Source organism: Petromyzon marinus, chromosome 68 (assembly GCF_048934315.1).
Source record: "Petromyzon marinus isolate PM22_M1 ecotype Great Lakes invasive population chromosome 68, UKy_Petmar_22M1.pri1.0, whole genome shotgun sequence".
Taxonomy (NCBI): domain Eukaryota; kingdom Metazoa; phylum Chordata; class Hyperoartia; order Petromyzontiformes; family Petromyzontidae; genus Petromyzon; species Petromyzon marinus.
Window position 1 is genome coordinate 4027867 of NC_133734.1, and position 20436 is coordinate 4048302.

A 20436-nucleotide genomic window follows, 5' to 3' on the forward strand; every position below is an offset into this window, starting at 1 on the left:
AGTGTATAGTGTAGTGTATATTGTGTGGTGTATAGTGTGTGGTGTATAGAGGAGTCCATAGTATAGTGTATATAGTGAAGTGTATTGTGTGTGGTGTATAGGAGTCTATAGTGTACTGTATATTGTGTGGTGTATAGTTTGTGGTGTACAGTGGTAATAAATACAAAGTGGTTTGATGAAACAAAGTAGTTGTATTAACGTGCCCGTACTTAATTTGTCTTTTCAATTATTTACTTTCTAAATAAATCTGCCCATGTCTCGCACCCCCCAGAATGTGCATCTTGTACCCACAGGGGGTGCGTGATGCACCCCAGGTTAAGAACACATGATCTATTTCCGGCTATGGGCTTGTATCTTGATTTTCGGGCTAAATTGTTCAGATTCCGACATAGAAAAAATTCGAGTTACATTCTCTGGAACCTAACCCTTCTGAAACCTGGGGACTGCCTGTACTATAGATGTGTAGTGTTGTAAAGACAAATACACTTCTTGGGAGGCACACTTTGTTTATTGTTATTCCTTTCTTATACAGTCCTTAACACACAGAGGGGTATACGGTCCCCTCACCCGATACCCTAAGGAGGTACAACCTCCGGACTCAGCGTCACCTACACACATATCTTCTTGATACCTAAGGAGGTACAGCCTCCTAGCTTGGCGGGACTTGCACGTCTACCGCTAACCTCCTTCATACCTAAGGAGGTACAGCCTCCTGGCTTGGCGGGACTTGCACGTCTACCACTACCCTATCTCAGAGTCCTCCGGCTGGGACCTAGGGAAGGCTATCTGACCCACCGCTGGCCCGGTGGGTCCTAACCACTGGATACGCCGAGCCTTAGCCCTCAAAAGGGTTGGAAGGCTGGTCCAGGGTCCTAGCTAGTCTTCAGCCCGGGCTTCGGTCTTCGTGTAGGGAGAGAACTCCGTGAGCTCTGCGCGGTCACCCTTCTTATACTCGTTTGTGGCCAGGTATAACCAATCACACATTCCCACGTGGAACTGGCTGATTGGTTCTCCCCAAACTGTGGCTACGATCCACTTCACCTCGTCTGACCCCAACCGTTATGTACACTGAGGTAACGCTGCACTGCCCCCTTGATACCTGGTGGCAATGCAGGTTACCGAACAGTGCGTGGTTAACACCTCGACAGATGAATAATCTTAGTGTTGGAAATGATAGCTAGGATAAGCATAGCATTGCAAATTGCAGTCTGGATAGCTTACATAATGAATATCATAGGATAAGTACGATAACTGGTAGCTAGAATAAGTGCAGCCTTATTAATGATAGTCAAGTTAGGAAAAGCATAGTAATATAAAGGGTAGCTATGATTAGTATAACATGAATTATTGTTTATATAATAATAGGGAATATTGGTTGCTAAAAACACGTGCATGCGTAATGGCGAGATTCTTGCAATGGAGCCAAGGAGAACTACGCAGGAGCCCCACAACTTTTATTTCATCTTTTATTGATGACTGCAACCCCTCTGTGTCCTCGATAACGGTCACGGCCAGGAAATATCGAGGCACAGCGCGCACGGGTCACACGTCCCTCTCTCTCTCTTCACGTGGTCGTGTGGATTTTTTACGGGTCTCTATCTCTGTGTCCCTGTGTATCTCTAAGTGCCCCTATATATGTGTGTCTCTATGTGTCACTCTGGGTCTAATATCTCTATGGGTCTCTATGTATCACTCTGGGTCTAATATCTCTATGGGTCTCTATGTTTCACTCTGGGTCTAATATCTCTATGTGTCTCTATGTGTCACTCTGGGTCTAATATCTCTATGTGTCTCTATGTGTCACTCTAGGTCTAATATCTCTATGTGTCTCTATGTGTCACTCTGGGTCTAATATCTCTGTGTCTATGTGTTACTCTGGGTCTAATATCTATATGTGTCTCTATGTGTCACTCTGGGTCTAATATCTCTATGTGTCTCTATGTGTCACTCTGGGTCTAATATCTCTATGTGTCTCTATGTGTCACTCGGGGTCTAATATCTCTGTGTCTCTATGTGTCACTCTGGTTCTAATATCTCTATGTGTCTCTATGTGTCACTCTGGGTCTAATATCTCTATGTGTCTCTATGTGTCACTCTGGGTCTAATATCTCTATGGGTCTCTATGTGTCACTCTGGGTCTAATATCTCTATGTGTCTCTATGTGTCACTCTGGGTCTAATATCTCTATGTGTCTCTATGTGTCACTCTGGGTCTAATATCTCTATGTGTCTCTATGTGTCACTCTGGGTCTAATATCTCTATGTGTCTATGTGTTACTCTGGGTCTAATATCTCTATGTGTCTCTATGTGTCACTCGGGGTCTAATATCTCTGTGTCTCTATGTGTCACTCTGGGTCTAATATCTCTATGTGTCTCTATGTGTCACTCTGGGTCTAATATCTCTTTGTGTCTCTATGTGTCACTCTGGGTCTAATATCTCTATGTGTCTCTATGTGTCACTCGGGGTCTAATATCTCTGTGTCTCTATGTGTCACTCTGGGTCTAATATCTCTATGTGTCTCTATGTGTCACTCTGGGTCTAATATCTCTTTGTGTCTCTATGTGTCACTCTGGGTCTAATATCTCTATGTGTCTCTATGTGTCACTCTGGGTCTAATATCTCTATGGGACTCTATGTGTCACTCTGGGTCTTATATCTCTATGGGTCTCTATGTGTCACTCTGGGTCTAATATCTCTGTGTCTCTATGTGTCACTCTGGGTCTAATATCTCTATGGAACTCTATGTGTCACTCTGGGTCTAATATCTCCATCTGTCTCTATGTGTCACTCTGGGTCTAATATCTCTATGTGTCTCTATGTGTCACTCTGGGTCTAATATCTCTATGGGTCTCTATGTGTCACTCTGGGTCTAATATCTCTATGTGTCTCAATGTGTCACTCTGGTTCTAATATCTCTATGGGTCTCTATGTGTCACTGGGTATAATATCTCTATGTGTCTCTATGTGTCACTCTGGGTCTAATATCTCTATGAGTCTCTATGTATCTACATGGGTCTCTATGTATATTTGGCTGTGCTATACATTTCCACACGGTGACTTCTTTGAGCTTTCATTTGTGGTGTCCAGGTGGTTTCTGAAAACAAGAGCTACATAGCTCAGTGTTGCCTCACATGGTAAAATAAACATAGTTGTTACTTACAGTTTGTGCGTTGGGCACGGCTGGGTAGCTCTGTGCGGTGTTTAAAGCTGTTGTTTAAAGGGGCAACTTTCACTCCTCCATCACGTGACACAACACCACTCCAGTCGTCTTACGCGTACTGAAGTTTAACGCTGCAGGCGTGCTCCAGATGTATTGTGACCCTATCCTCCCCCCTCTCCCCCATTTAATTATCTAAAATTTAATATATATATTTAAAGGAAGGTTAATTTAAAACAAATTAATATGCAAAGGAAAACAAATGTTAGGGGCCAATTCATTTTTTTTGGGGGGGGGTCACCAGACATCTGGACCAATCCTTTACAAGGCACGCAATGCTGTTGACAGCAGTGGTTCTCAACCTTTGTTGGCCACTGCTGTGCCCCCCTTTATTGATTTTTGTTCAAACCGAGTACCGCCCTTGCCTGACCCAACATGGTTCTGAGAAATAAATGCGTGAAGAATGAACGTCAATATTTGAACCAACTGTACATTTTGTGATGTGTCTTAACTCGCCAGTAACTGCAAGTGAATACAATCAATCCCCGTATTAGTTTTGTTATTGGCAACTTGTCTGGAATAACAATTGCTGAGTGGTCCACCTGGGAGGAAGGTTTTGGGGAGTCCTTTTGGAACGACATTAGAAGAAGAAACAAACTAAGACAACAAATAAATATATAAAGTATACAGTGTTGTTTGTCTTTAAAAACGCAGAAGTTTCGTCACGCGAGTGTCAAAATGAAACTCAAAACAAGAAGCTGAAATATTTTCTCTTGCTATTTATTTAGAATATATATTTTTCCTGCTGTAAAAGTCGCTTTGTACATTATAGGGAGACTACTTACTACTCATCGTGTGCAAATTACAATAACTACAACAATAATTTACACTTAGAGAGTTGCGAGTTGCATCCGGAGGGTCCCGCCACCAATGCACCCCGCGTATGGAAAGCAGAAAATAGACAGCCTGCAGGGTAGACGGGCAGGGCTTGGCAGGGGGGGGGGTAAAGGGCGATTTAGCCACTCAGTCACTCACTCACCCACCTACTCACCCACCTCCACTCACTCACTCACCCACTCACCCACTCGCTCACCCACCCACCCGATCACCACACCAACAGAGCCTTGACCTCGGAGTCCTTCGAAGGAGGCGACCCGTAGTCCTCAGGGGTCTCGTGGTTAATGAGCGGAGATCGGTCCCTGTAGACATTGGTTCTCAATCTGGCGTGAACGCTTCCCCTGGGGGTGCGAGATGCCCTTTCTGGGGGGTGTGAGACTTGGCCAGACTTTGTTAGAAGGTAAATAATCGAAAAACAAATTGAGCACGGGCACGTAAGTAAAACTCCTTTGTGTATCAAACCCCCAGGTATTTATTAACATTATTAAATTGTTTTACTATTGAGAACCAAAGGGGTGCAAGGCTGCAGTCAACGTTAAGAGCCACTGCTGTCAACGTTGCGGGGGCAATCCCATTGCGTGCCTTGTACAGAGCTGGTCCTGATGTCTGGTGACCTGTGTTAAATATTTCGTGATTTTAGAAAATATTTAAAAATATTGATAAAAACAGTTACAAAAAAATACGTTAAATATGTTAACGTATGCAATTAATTGTGAGTAATTAAAAATGTGTGCTAAGTGTAATTACGAATGTGTGAGCGCAGATGTTCTTAATTGCCCCTGGTGTGGTGTGTGTCTGTATCCTTGTTTATTGTGGAACGGCCTTCACCTCTCTTTAGGTCGACTCAGCCTTAATGTGAATTCCTGCTGCAGCAGCAATGACAGCCACTGGGAAGACAAAGGCGGTTGGGCAGGCTCTGGTTATACCCCTGGAATCCAAATTATTCTGGTCGTGGAGAATTGGCGTAATTGGTATTACGCGTTTTTTTTTAGAACGCGCTAAATCCAGACATTTGGAAAGAGAAAACTTTTACGTAAAAAATAGGCAATATCACTCTTAATATACACTTTTGAAAAAGACAATTATACAACACAGACGGTACACAGATACCTTTTTATAGAGATATACAGACTAGAGAGACACAGACTAGAGACACACAGATTAGAAACACAGATTAATGTACGGGAGTAAACAGACGGGACATAGACGGCTTTATACAAGCGATGAGTGAGAAAGAGAGAGACAGACCGTAGGCCCGTGAGTGAGTGTGTGAGTATGTAAGTGAGTGTGTGTGTGTGAGTGAGTGTGTGAGTGTGTGAGTGAGTGAGTGGAGTGTGTGAGTGTGTGAGTGTGTGAGTGAGTGAGTGTGAGTGAGTGGAGTGTGTGAGTGTGTGTGTGAGTGTGTGAGTGAGTGTGTGTGAATGTGTGAGTGAGTGTGTGTGTCTAATTGTGAGCGAGTGTGGTGAGTGAGTGTGTGAGTGTAGCTGAAAGCGTAGCCGGGTGTGGGCTGCGTGGAACCCGAGGGGTGCTGAGCTGTCACTGAACCAGCTCTGCCAGAACGCTGGGAGGATTTTTTTGGCTACAAAACCCGCGGTGGATCGCGCTGCCTGCCTAGCCTGGAGCCACTGCGCCTTATTGAGCACTGAGCCGTCGCTGCTGCTGCACCGAGGAATGAGCCGTGGACACCGTGGGAACCCCTTTCGCTCGCATTTGTGACCTTGTAGAAGGAAGCTTTCAAACGCAGTATCGCTTATTTATCCGTTAGTCAGCAAAGCAGACGAGTCCAGGCCGTGTGTTCAATGTAATCCAGGTCGCGTTTTCCCACGAGTCCGACTGGGGTGTCGAGTCCAAGGCATTCGTTACCTGCTGTGAACAACCCGCAGAGCCCAAGAGAGCGTCTCCGGGTTCAAGCAGCGTTTAGAGTTCAGTATTTAGATTATTTGGCCGCTATGCAGTTCCAACATGACGAGCCACTTTGTTGAGCTGTCATTTGTGATGGGCAGGTCGCTTTGGAAAAATAAGCCAATAGCTCAGTGGGGCATTACACTTGGTATAACAAAAAATAGTTGAGTTCAATTTGGATGTTTTTTTTACTATCATTTTGTACGCCGATGGGCATTTGTGTTGCTGCGTGTGCATGCGCGTTGAGTAGCCGTGCGTGTGAATGTGAAGCAACAACGCAGGTGAAGTAAGCGGTGGGTGCGGCTGTGAATGGTCGGCACGGAGATCTGCAGTTTCAGACAAGGTGAGAGTGAGAGACGGCGACATCGCCAGCAGTGGGTGATGGAGGCAGGTAGAGTTGGTGACAGATTCACACTGCTAGCAAAAGGCTCAAGAATCCAGGATCTGTCACGGGAGGCTACACGCAATTTGTTTTCCCGATGCCACGATGACGTTCAAGCAACTTGTCACGTTGGGGTAATTACACGGAGATTGAGTTACAGGACATCATGAGATATCTACAACTATGCCAACTATATATTTAATTTTAGCAGGCAAGACTCATTGAGCTGTGTAGCTAGTTTTCAGAAACGACCTGGCCACAAATGATGGCTTATCACGTGGTAATGTATTTCGCCAACTACTCTAAACACGTGATGTTGATTGTAAATGTGGAAGGAAAAAAACGGAGAACCCGGAGAAAAATTTACGCTACCGCGAAGAGAGAGACGCAAACTTTAAATATAAAGCAGGCGTCAGGGTTTGGATCAAACCCCACCACCTCCTGTATACCGGGCGAAGGAGATAACATCTTGCCACCAACTTGCTGTAGAAGTTCCTCTCTCGACACTCATCTCACGAATGAGCCACGGCAGCTGAGCCTCACCGATTTATATTAACAACAGCGCTCATTTCTATAAATGTCAAGGTGTGTACAGTAGCCGTGTTCACCTTGAGGCTGCTGTTTGCACACCAAGGGGCGCGGGTTCACATTCCAGGCAGTGTCTCGTGATGTCAGTGACGACAATGAAAATATTTAAAGTATTTTACTTCCTTCTTCACCGTCACTATAAGAGAGAGGTCCTGGTCCAGCGTCTTTCTGAGCCACACAGCGAGCGATCCCAGCGAAGCCATGGGTCATGGCGAGCGCGACTCCCAGTGAGAGTGTGGATAGTGAGCTGCGCTGCTCCATCTGCCTGGGCACGTTCGTCTGCCCCTCCACGCTGAGCTGCGGACACTCGTTCTGCCTGCGGTGCCTGGAGGCCGCCTGGGAGACGGGGAGCAGCTTCAGCTGCCCGCAGTGCCGAGCGACCTTCCCTGTGCGACCCCAGCTGAGGAGGAACGTGGCCCTCGCCAACCTGGCGGAGCAGCTCAGAGTTGGGGACGGGATGGCCGCGGTCGTCAAGTGTGACAACTGCGGTGATGGCCACACTCCTGCAGTGAGGACCTGCCTGAGATGTGAGATGTCCTTCTGTGCGACGCACACGAGGCCTCATGTGGAGAATCCCAGGCTGAGTGATCACGTCCTGGTGGCTCCCATCGCGAACCTGGAGGAGCGAAGATGCACTGAACACAGCGAGGAGCTGAAATTCTACTGCACAGTAGACAGCAGCCTGGTCTGCTCAACTTGCACCATCGCAGGTGAACACAAAGGACATGATGTCACCACGCTGAAGAAGGAGCACGAGATACGGAAGGTGAGGCCCTCAGAGTGAGACACCGCAACACGATCTGACCAATTCTGTCACTGGGCTGCACAACATGTGAAAAAAAACAATTGTGTGTTCATGCTCTGTTATGATTGTCTGTCTCTGCCTGTGTAGCTATCTCCTGCTTTTTGTTTTAGGAAACGACCTTAGGATGTATTGAATGCTAGGTTCTCACTAAACATAATTCTCGTGTAAAGGAATTGAGTGGATAGAGATGTGAGACAAATATAACAGCCACCTGATATACAATTCTAGTTGAGTTATCTTCTAAATGAGACAGCTGTGGGCACCTGGGCTCTTGGATCCGAGTCGGTATGGCCACCCAAGCCAGCACGGCTCCCAGTGGCTGCTACAACGAGGCATCAGCTTGCCCACTCCCCATGCCCCCGTCTCAGTCGCCATAGAGAGGCAGCGTGGAGATGAGGGCCGTCACTGTGGAGGGGTCGGTGTGGAGGGAAGGGCGGTGTGAGGGGTGGCTCAGGGGGCTGGAGTCTCCCCCTGGTGACGTCTCGTCTCTCACTACAGACGCGCGTAGGGGAGGAGACGCGAGCGGTGGAGGAGAAGAGGAAGAAGGCGGAGGAGTCCGTGAAGCGGATGGAGGCCGCTCGCAAGAAGGCGCAGGTACCGTGTCCCGGCCGGGCTCTTTGACCCCTGTGACCTCCACCCAGCGTGGAAATCGTGGAGGGCAAAATTAATTCAAGCGAACTTCGTGCAGCTTCATAACTTTGACGCCGCTTACTTTAACTATATCATTCACTATCAAACTCAACATTAACTACGAGGGGGTTGCACGTTTACTGCATTCGATAACCGCATTGGCGAGTCTGCCGCGAGGTCGGGTTACTCGGCATTGCGTCTTCAACTCCTGTGGCATAAAAAAAAGTGTCGAGAGTGTCACGGATTGTCGGGGTGGAGCTGTGGTGCAGCTGTTGCACTGCACTGGAGGTCGTGCACAGGCACGGACGCAGAGGCACGAACACCGCACAGCTGCACCTCACGCCATCCCTTATCACGTCACCGGAGTTTATTTAAACAACAACTATTTTTATTTTACCAGTTAAGGCCCCACTGAGCTGTGTAGATTTTTTTCAGAAGCGACCCTGGCTGTCACAAACAATAGCAGCTTAGCAAAGTGGCTGACATCATCACCACGTGGAAATATAAAGCAGCAGACCCAATAGAGATACATAGAGACCCATAGAGATACATAGAGACCCATAGAGATACATATAGACCCATATAGATACATAGAAACCCATAGAGATACATAGAGACCCATAGAGATACATGGAGATCTCTAGAGATACATAGAGACCCATAGATTAAACTATTTTTATTTTACCAGGTAAGGCCCCACTGAGCCATGTAGCTCTTTTTGCAGAAGGAACCTGAATATCACAAATGATAGCTCAATGAAATGGCTTATCAGGTGGAAATTGATAGAAGCCAAATACTCTAAATACTGTACTCTAAACGCTTGCTTGAACCCGTACATGCTCTCTTGGGCACTGCGGGTTGTGCACAGCAGATAACGAATGCCTTGGATTATAAATCCGATTCCGACTCGTGGGAAAACCCGACCTGGATTATGCCGATATTAAATGTGGAAGGAAAAGCCGCAGGACTCGGAGAAAAATCCACGCGACCACAGGGAGAAAGACGCAGACTCCAAAAATGCAGAAGTAATTATCGTCGTGATCAAACCCACGACCCCCTGCACACCAGGCGAGGTAGTTAACATCTCGCCACATCTCGTCGGACCCACGAGGGGGCCCCCACCGGACTCCGAGTGCCCGAGTCTCAACATCCACGACTCCAGCGCCCTCTAGGGGAGAAACAAGAAGAGAGCGGCGCTCCTCTTGCCCCTTGGCATGGATCGACTCAGTCCCATGGGCGCCTCGTAACTGGGGCATGATTCACCACTAGGGAATATTATTTTATTATTTTGCCAGGTAAAGCCCACTGAGTTGTGTAGCTCTTTTTCAAAAGTGACCTGGCAATCACGAATTGCAGATCAACCAAGTGGTTGACATCATCATCATCACGTGGTAATTTATAGCAGCAGCCAAATATACAGAGACTCATAGAGATACATAGACACCCATATAGATACTAGACCCATAGAGATATCAAAGACACACATAGAGATACATAGACACCCATATGCATAACAGACCCATAGAGATATCAAAGACACGCATAGAGATACATAGACACCCATATAGATACTAGACCCATAGAGATATCAAAGACACACATATAGATACATAGACACCATAAAGATACAGGGAGACCCCGAAAGAGACATACAGACCCATAGAGATATTAGGCCCATAGAGACTCATAGACAGCCATAGAGACCCATAGACTAAACTATTTTTTTAATTTTACCAGGAAAGGTTCTGGGCCATCCATAAATGACGTCACACACCTAGAGGGGAGGGGGTCAGGCATTTGTGATGTGTGACGAAGGGGGAGGGGGGGTTGTACAAATGACGTCACATCAAAATTCGAAACTTTAAAAAAGAATATGAATTAAATGTAATTGTTATAACAACACTAATTTTAATTTGCATGATTAACTATTTGATTATTTAAATTAACTAAGGTCACCTTTCATTTATTCCATGAAGGAGCATTTTGCTTCTCCATGGGAGAATGGAGAAGCATACATTTTATAAAATTTTGGAATAATTGTTAATAAACATTTTTATTCTAATCATTCTATCAGTGCTTTTCATTCTGTGAAATGAATATGTGATTGTTATAATTGTACTCTCCATTTTGCTTCGTTCTACTACAAAGATTCACAGAGGTGTTGTTTCTCTGTGTGCCTTTGTGTGTCTCTGTGTTGTCTCTCTCTCTGTGTGTCTGTCTGTGTGTCTGTCTGTGTCTCTGTGTTGTCTCTCTGTGCCTGTGTGTCTGTCTGTGTGTCTGTGTGTCTCTCTCTGTCTGTGTGTCTCTGTGTGTCTCTCTCTGTGTGTCTCTGTGCTGTCTCTCTGTGCCTGTGTCTGTCTCTGTGTCTCTCTCTGCCTGTGTGTCTGTCTGTGTCTCTGTGTTGTCTCTCTGTGCCTGTGTGTCTGTCTGTGTGTCTCTGTGTTGTCTCTCTGTGCCTGTGTGTCTGTCTGTGTCTCTGTGTTGTCTCTCTGCCTGTGTCTGTCTGTGTGTCTCTGTGTCTCTCTCTGTGTGTCTGTGTTGTCTCTCTCTGTCTGTGTGTCTCTCTCTGTGTCTCTGTGTTGTCTCTCTGCCTGTGTGTCTGTCTGTGTGTCTCTGTGTGTCTCTCTCTGTGTCTCTGTGTTGTCTCTCTCTGCCTGTGTGTCTGTCTATGTGTCTCTCTGTGTCTCCGTGTTATCTATCTCTGCCTCTGTGTCTGTCTGTGTGTCTCTATCTGTGTGTCTCTGTGTGTGTCTCTCTCTGCCTGTCTGTTTGTCTGTGTGTCTCTGTGTGTCTCTCTCTGTGTCTCTGTGTCTCTCTCTGCTTGTGTATCTCTCTGTGTGTATTCTTGTTTGTGTTTTGTCTCGCTCTCAAATTTAGCAATTTTTTGAAGAACGTAATCAACCAGGTAGAGTGGTGACTGTTATGTTAGCCGACTCTCTGTGTCGTATTGCATTATACTTCTTAGTTTACTAGGTTTGTTTTTCTCATTCATTCGTACCTGATGATGATTGCTTGTGTTGCAATCGAAACGTCGTATGCTATTAATTGATTTTTTTTCTATGTGACTCTACCGAAAGAACCAAAAAGTATTTTTTATAGTTATAATTACTTGAAAAAATTTATAATTATAAGAGAATTTCAACATAATATTCTGAACATGTGCAGTTTTAGGAAGACGTTGAATATTTTCAAGCGAATTTTATGCTAAATTACAGCTTTCCAAAGCCTCATTTTTAAAACACGTTTTCTGGTACATCAGAGTGCAGCGCCACATTAAATCCGCACTACAATGACAATAGTTTTAGTTTAAAGTGATTTGAAGCATGTTTTATTTTCAAAATGGAAATATGGTTTTGGGCGGGGCAGAGCTTTTTGACGTCATGTATGACGGGAATTTAACTTTTTGTGACTCCATAAGACGAGGGGGGGAGGGGGGGTTAAAAATCGGCCAAAATCGCGTGACGTCATTTATGGACGACCCATTTTTTGTCAGAAGCGACATGGCTATTATAAATGATAGCTCAACAAAGTGGATGATTGTAATGTTGAAATGGCTAGCAGCCAAATACTCTGAACGCGTAACGTCGATTCTAATTGTGGAGGCAAAAACCGGAGGACCCAGAGAAAAATCCATACAGAGAGAAAAAACTACAACTACACGGGCGTCAGGGTCGGGATCGAACCCCGACCTGCTGTATACCAGGCGAGGGAGTCAACATCTCCTAGCCACCACGGCGCCCACACGCACACACGGAGTGGCTCATGGCTCAGGGGGGCAACCGTGGTCCCCGTGTCTACACAGGAATCGGTGGCCGGAATCAGGGGTTGCATCACGGGCAAGTTCGCCCGCCTAAGGGATGCTCTGAACGAGGACGAGAGGGAGGCTCTCCAACACGTGGCCGTGAAGGAGCGCGAGCTGCTGTCCCGGATAGACGAGGACATCGCTCGTCACAAGCGGGAGATCGGGGAGCTCCAGGCGGCGGCCGCTCGCCTGCGCACCCTGCAGCACGAGAGGGACTCGCTCGCCTTCCTGCAGGTGGGGAGCGCCTCTGTGGAGACGCCGTTGGGGTGTCCACGAGAACAGAGCGGGCAGTGGCAGAGGGACTCGTGGTGCAAGGTTAGAGACGTCACTCATGATCCCTGTGTCTCTCTCTTCCACAGGGGCACCTGGAGGAGATGCGCAGGTACAGATCCTCACAATACAGTATATGTTAGACACACGGGCTGTGTGTGTTAGACACACGGGTTGTGTGTGTTAGACACACGGGTTGTGTGTGTTAGACACACGGGCTGTGTGTTTTAGACAAACGGGCTGTGTTAGACACACGGGCTGTGTGTCAGACACACGGGCTGTGTGTTAGACACACGGGCTGTGTGTGTCAGACACAGGGTGTGTTTGTGTGTGTGTTAGACATGCTGGCTGTGTGTGAGACACGTGCTGTGTGTGAGACACGGGCTGTGTGAGACACGGGGTGTGTTAGACACAGACTGTGTGTGAGACACGTGCTGTGTGTGATATGGATGCTGAGTGTTCCGATGCTGTGGTTGAACGAGGCTGTGTGTGATGGTGTTGGTAGTTCTCCCAGGAGAGAGATCCCAAAGGAATCTGCACCCGCACCTCCCACTTCACTGGACGTCACCACGATCTGCTCCCTTGAAAGCGTCGTGAACAGATTCCTGCCTTTCGCTTGTGAGTTCCTCAGTCTTGCACTCGCGTGTCCCGCTCTGTTGCACTGCACTTCTGTGCTCCCCACCTTCATCAACTTTTATTTTACCAGGTAAGGAACCCACTGAACCTTGTCGCTCTTTTGTCTCAAGCGACCTATCACAAATGACAGCTCTACGAAATGGCTCATCACGTGGATATTTACAACAGCAGCCAAATCCTCTGAATGCAAATTGATTCTAAACGTGAAGGGGAAAACGCGAGGAGCTAGGGAAAAATCCACGCCACCACGGGGAGAGAGACACAGACTCTAGAAGAGAGCGACATTGATCAGTGGGCCAAACCTGTTGAAATACAATTAGTTTAACAGTTTCAATATTCTACTGAACCCTACTGCTGGGTACTGGAGCAAGTGCTGTTAGCGAGTTGCAGCACCTATGAAGGCCGGAACGGCACACAAGGGAGTGGGTAGCCAGCACCACGCCCGGCCGCCTTTGTCTCCCTCGTGCCGAATGTTTACACGTCACACCAGCAGAGGGCAGTGAAGCGTGAACCATTGTTGTACTGCACCTCCACGCTTCCACGTTTACGATCGCCAACATCGCCAACGAGCACCGACGAGAGTGGTGAAGTATGGTCAAATAACCCACCCCCCCCCCCCCAGGACGTGCACGGCGTGGGGAGGCGCTCATCCAGCAGCGGAGTGACACACAATGTCTGTGTGTGGGTGTGAGAGTGTGCGAGGCTGTGACACACAATGTCTGTGTATGTGGATGTGAGAGTGTGCGAGGCTGTGACACACAATGTATGTGTGTGGATGTGAGAGTGTGCGAGGCAGTGACACACAATGTCTGTGCATGGATGTGAGAGTGTACGAGGCTGTGACATACAATGTCTGTGTGTGTGTGAGAGTGTGCGAGCCTGTGACACACAATGTCTGTGTGTGTGTGTGAGGGTGTGCGAGGCTGTGACACACAATGTCTGTGTGTGGGTGTGAGAGTGTGCGAGGCTGTGACACACAATGTCTGTGTGTGTGGGTGTGAGAGTGTGCGAGGCTGTGACACACAGTGTGTGTGTGAGAGTTTGCGAGGCTGTGAAACACAATGTCTGTGTGTGTGTGAGGGTGTGCGAGGCTGTGACACACAGTGTGTGTGTGTGAGAGTTTGCGAGGCTGTGACATACAATGTCTGTGTGTGTGTGAGGGTGTGCGAGGCTGTGACACACAGTGTGTGTGAGAGTTTGCGAGGCTGTGACACACAATGTCTGTGTGTGTGTGTGAGTGTGCGAGGCTGTGACACACTGTGTGTGTGTGTGAGTGTTTGCGAAGCTGTGACACACGATGTCTGTGTGTGTGGATGTGAGAGTGTGCGAGGCTGTGACACACAATGTCTGTGTGTGGATGTGAGAGTGTGCGAGGCTGTGACACACAATGTCTGTGTGTGTGGATGTGAGAGTGTGCGAGGCTGTGACACACAATGTCTGTGTGTGGGTGTGAGAGTGTGCGAGGCTGTGACACACAATGTCTGTGTGTGGGTGTGAGGGTGAGCAAGGCTGTTACACACAATGTCTGTGTGTGTGGGTGTGTGAGTGTGTGCGAGGCTGTGACACACAATGTCTGTGTGTGGGTGTGAGAGTGTGCGAGGCTGTGACACACAATGTCTGTGTGTGTGGGTGTGAGAGTGTGCGAGGCTGTGACACACAATGTCTGTGTGTGGGTGTGAGAGTGTGCGAGGCTGTGACACACAATGTCTGTGTGTGTGGATGTGAGAGTGTGCGAGGCTGTGACACACAATGTCTGTGTGCGGGTGTGAGAGTGTGCGAGGCTGTGACACACAATGTCTGTGTGTGTGGGTGTGAGAGTGTGCGAGGCTGTGACACACAATGTCTGTGTGTGGGTGTGAGAGTGTGCGAGGCTGTGACACACAATGTCTGTGTGTGGGTGTGAGAGTGTGCGAGGCTGTGACACACAATGTCTGTGTGTGTGGATGTGAGAGTGTGCGAGGCTGTGACACACAATGTCTGTGTGCGGGTGTGAGAGTGTGCGAGGCTGTGACACACAATGTCTGTGTGTGTGGGTGTGAGAGTGTGCGAGGCTGTGACACACAATGTCTGTGTGCGGGTGTGAGAGTGTGCGAGGCTGTGACACACAATGTCTGTGTGTGTGGGTGTGAGAGTGTGCGAGGCTGTGACACACAATGTCTGTGTGTGTGGATGTGAGAGTGTGCGAGGCTGTGACACACAATGTCTGTGTGTGAGAGTGTGCGAGGCTGTGACACACAATGTCTGTGTGTGGGTGTGAGAGTGGCGTCAACATCGTGGTGCTGGCATCATCACCACACTTCACTACCACTGCACACACACAAAGTCAAGTTAGTGTAGTACTATTATTATTTATTATTATTCACGAGTGATTAGCAGTATGTGTACATTTATACTAACGATATTAGTATGTGTACACTAATACTAACTAATGTCATTGTGTGTACACTAATACTAACTAATATTAGTAGGTGTACACTTATACTAACTAATATTAGTATGTGTACACTAGTACTAACGAATATTAGTATTTGTGCAATAATACTTACGAATATTAGTATGTGCACATTAATATTAACTAATATTAGTAAGTGTACACTAAAACTGACTAATATGAATGTGTGTACACTAATACTAACGAATATTAGTGTGTGTACACTATTACTAACTAATATTATTATGTGTACACTAATAATAACGAATATTTGTATGTGTACACTAAAACTGACTAATATGAATGTGTGTACACTAATACAAACTAATATTAGAATGTGTACACTAATACTAACGAATATTAGTTTGTGTACACTAATACTAACTAATGTTAATATGTGTACACTAACACTAACTAATATTAGTGTGCCTACACTAATACTTACTAATATTAGTATGTGTACACTAATACTAACTAATAACAGTATGTGTACACTAATACTAACGTATATTAGTATGTGTACACTAATGCTAACTAATATAAGTATGTGTACACTAATACTAACTAATATTAGTGTGTGTACACTAATAGTAACGAATATTAGTATGGTTACACTAATACTAACGAATATTAGTATGTGTTCACTAATACTTACGAATATTAGTATGTGTACACTATTACTAACTAATATTAGTGTGTGTACACTAATACTAAATAATATTAGTTTGTGTACCCTAATACTAACTAATGTTAATATGTGTACACTAACACTAACTAATATTAGTGTTTACACTAATACTAACTAATATTAGCATGTGTACACTAATATTAACTAATAATAGTATGTGTACACTAATATTAACGTATGTTTGTAAGTGTAGAATAATACTAATGAATATTAGTGTGTGTACTCTATTACTAACTAATATTAGTATGTGTACACTAATACCAACGAATATTTGTGTGTACAGTAATATTAACTAATATTAGTATTTGTACACTAATACTAACTAATATAAGTATGTGTACACTAATACTAACGAATATTAGTATGTGTACACTAATACTAACGAATATTAGTATTTGTGCAATAATACTTACGAATATTCGTATGTGCACATTAATATTAACCAATATTTGTATGTGTACACTAATACTAACTAATATAAGTTTGTGTACACTAATACTAACAAATATTAGTATGTGTACACTAATACTAATGAATATTAGTGTGTGTACACTATTACTAACTAATATTATTGTGTACACTAATAATAACGAATATTTGTATGTGTACATTAATACTAACTATTATATAGTAGGTGTACACTAATACTAACTAATATTAGTATCTGTACACTAATACTAACGAATATTAGTAGGTGGACACTAACACTAACGAATATTAGTATGTGTCCACTAAAACTGACTAATATTAATGTGTGTACACTAATACAAACTAATATTAGAATGTGTACACTAATACTAACGAATGTTAGTATTTGTGTACACTAATACTATCTAATGTTAATATGTGTACACTAATACAAACTAATATTAGAATGTGTACACTAATACTAACGAATGTTAGTATTTGTGTACACTAATACTATCTAATGTTAATATGTGTACACTAACACTAACTAATATTAGTGTGTGTACACTAATACTTACTAATATTAATATGTGTACACTAATACTAACGAATATTTGTATGTGTACAGTAATAATAACTAATATAAGTATGTGTACACTAATACTAACTAATATAAGTAGGTGTACACTAATACTAACTGATATTAGTATGTGTACACTAATAGTAACTAATATTAGTATGTGTACACTAATACTAACTAATTTTAGTATGTGTACACTAATACTAACTAATATTAGTATGTGTACACTAAAACTGACTAGTATTAGTATGTGTACACTAATGCTAACTAATATTAGTATGTGTACACTAATACTAACTAATATTAGTATGTATACACTAAAACTGACTAATATTAGTATGTGTACACTAATACTAACTAATATTAGTATGTGTACACTAAAACTGACTAGTATTAGTATGTGTACACTAATGCTAACTAATATTAGTATGTGTACACTAGTACTAACTAATATTAGTATGTGTACACTAATACTAACTAATATTAGTATGTGTACACTAGTTCTAACTAATATTTGTGTGTGTACACTAATAATAACTAATATTAGTATGTGTACACTAATAACTAATATTAGTATATGTATGCTAATAATAACTAATATTAGTATGTGTACACTAATACTAACTAATTGTAGTGTCTGTACACTAATACTAATATTAGTATGTGTACACTAATACTAACTAATATTAGTATGTGTACACTAAAACTAAATAATATTAGTATGTGTACACTAATACTAACTAATATTAGTATGTGTACACTAATTGTAACTAATTGTAGTATGTGTACATGAATACTCACCACAGATGGACGCTCACCGACTCTGGACACAAACTCAGCCCACGACGACCTCCAGATTTCCTCGGATCTCAGGACGGTGACGTGGAGCAATGTCCCCCAGGGTCACCCCCATCACCCACACCGCTTTGATGTCTATCCACAAGCGCTGTGCTCTGAGAGCTTCTCGTCGGGTCAGCACTACTGGGAGGTGGACGTGGGGAGCGCGAGGCGGTGTCGGGTTGGAGTCGCGTACGGGACGATCCCACGGAGAGGGGTTGGTGCTGAGTGCCGCCTGGGACTGAGCGACGTCTCCTGGTGTCTACAGAAACGTGACGACAGCTTCTCAGTGATGCATGGCGGGGTAGTGACGTCACTGTCGGTGCCGCAGCCTCCGCGGAGAGTCGGGGTCCACCTGGACTGGGACGCGGGGCTGCTGTCGTTTTACAGCGCAGACTCCATGGCGCTGTTGCACTCGTTTCACCAAACATTCACTCAGCCCCTACACCCTGGGCTGGGGCTGGGGGTGTGGTGTGATGGTGAGTCAGTGAGGATCGTGGATCTGAGTGGCGCGTCCTGAGAGAGGTGAACGTGAACAGCGCAGAGGGCAGACGCCACGACGCACGGCGCTCGCCACCCTCGTCACCGCCAGGCGCAGCGCCACGCCCGTGACTGGCTGGTGGCTGTCGGTGGCTAGGGGCTGCGTGGCTCTCCATCACAACGGGAGGGGGGGCTGAGCGTAAACAATCCTCACAACCTTCATAAGGGGGTGGGGGTGATAAAATAAGTACCGCTCTGTGTGTGTGTGAAGCCAGCGTGGATGAATTCACCCTGCCAGAGGAGTGTGACTGTGGTGTAGGGTGCAGTGATTAGCAATGGTGAACTGGGATGTGTTTATACACTGGTGGTGTCATGTGTTGTGGGAGAGATACAACAACAATAATATTAATTTTAAAAAGTATAAATGTACGCGCACGACAGTGGCGTTGTAACGCTTGTATCGTCGATTCTACAATAAAAATACAGAACACAACAACAACAATGTAGTTGTGTACAGCGTCATTCGTGCTCACTGTTCATTAATTAAACACGAGGAGCAAATCCTCTACACAGCCACTGCCAAGCAAATTAAATCTACAAATAAATAAATAAAGAGACGGCGCCAAAGACAAAAGGCGCCAACAATGTCCCAGCTGTTCAAGTCGTCTGCTGCTGCTGCGTCATGAACGTGGTGACGTCACCACGCTCACTCCCCCAACGCGGTGACGTCACCACGCACGCTCCCCCAACGCGGTGACGTCACCATGCTTCCACCTCTCCCCCACCCCCACACGCGCTTCCCCGACGCCCGCCCCTCACCACTGCACCATCTGTGAACACAAAGAGCTTCACAGCTCATCGGATTCCCCCTCCTGCAGCCTAAACCACGACTCTGACAGTGCGCAGCTGTGGCGGTGTGGGGCAGGGGGCTGAGTGGAGCAGAGAACTCGTCAGCTCCACTCCGTTGGTGGGCGTGGAGCGGGGTGGTGGTTGTGGTGGTGTTAGTGATGGTGGTTGTGTTGGGGGTAGTGGTGTTGGTGGTGGTAGTGGTGTTGGTGGTGGTAGTGGTGTTGGTGGTCGTAGTGGTGGTGGTAGTGGTGGTAGTGGTGTTGGTAGTGTTGGTGGTAGTGCTGGTGGTAGTTGTGGTGTTGGGGGTAGTGGTGGTAGTGGTGGTGCACCTTTAGTAATTTACCGTTAGCGATTTACAATAAAAATCAATTGAATGCACCCGCGATTCCTAATGTGAGAGACAAATGTAGAAGTTAAACTCCGCCAATGATTTTAAGTCTTCAACTTTGCCTCATTCGCCGCTTTATATTTTTTGGCGCCAAAAGTGTAAATACAAAATGGCGTCGGGGACTCAATTTAGACCCATTTATTTATTTATTTACAGTTAACGAGCGTTGATAACTTTGTTATGGAAATTCTGAGGTAAATTAATGCGCATATAGCAATCGGAAGGCGGTTACAACGTTATGAATGGTAAAACAAGAAAAAAACATAGATGTCGTTATTTTTTGTAGCTTGTTGAATTAAATGTTAATTACGTTTAAAGTGTTAATGGTTGAAACGTACAAACTGGCTGCCTTGGGGTTGAGCGTTTGTCGCGATCCGAGTTGGTTCTGAGTCTTGGTCGAGATGACTGCAGCGGCTCATTCAGATTGGAGAGGCGTTTTTGTTTTATTAGTTCACGATCAGCACGGTATGATTTGCCTCATGAATATGATGAGATTTGATGATGTATTTATTATTACACCTAAATATTGTTTCATTTCCGTATTATAACGGTTTTGAATAGGAAACGTAGGCTAACTATATATTTGAGTATTTTTTGTTCAAGTACGTCTTGTGTTCAGTGTTGGTCCAATAGGCCATGGGGGTGAACAGAGTGGTGGATTGTGGCATGTGCTGTTTTTTCCTGGATTTTCTGTTTACACAGTCA

General features: G+C 45.2%; 1 protein-coding gene across 2 annotated transcripts; it reads left to right on the forward strand.

Annotated features, from left to right (window-relative positions):
• Positions 1-4791: 4791 nt before the first annotated feature.
• Positions 4792-19016, forward strand: LOC142906613 (E3 ubiquitin/ISG15 ligase TRIM25-like). 2 transcript variants are annotated; one of them, XM_076054786.1, is made up of 6 exons: positions 4792-7693; positions 8231-8326; positions 12165-12398; positions 12524-12546; positions 12940-13052; positions 17984-19016. In XM_076054786.1, exons 1-6 carry the CDS (start codon positions 7136-7138, stop codon positions 18532-18534), a joined length of 1575 nt encoding a protein of 524 aa, XP_075910901.1. In that variant the 5' UTR covers positions 4792-7135; the 3' UTR covers positions 18535-19016. The 2 variants fall into 2 exon arrangements, with proteins under 2 accessions (XP_075910901.1, XP_075910902.1); XM_076054787.1 differs by having other exon boundaries at positions 12949-13052.
• The last annotated feature ends 1420 nt before the right edge of the window (positions 19017-20436 follow it).

Coding starts and splice junctions, on each gene's coding strand:
- LOC142906613 (XM_076054786.1), top strand. CDS start 7,136: ATGGCGAGCGCGACTCCCAGTGAGAGTGTGGATAGTGAGCTGCGCTGC. Junction 7,694..8,230: donor AGGAGCACGAGATACGGAAG/GTGAGGCCCTCA, acceptor CTCTCACTACAG/ACGCGCGTAGGGGAGGAGAC. Junction 12,399..12,523: donor ACTCGCTCGCCTTCCTGCAG/GTGGGGAGCGCC, acceptor TCTCTTCCACAG/GGGCACCTGGAGGAGATGCG.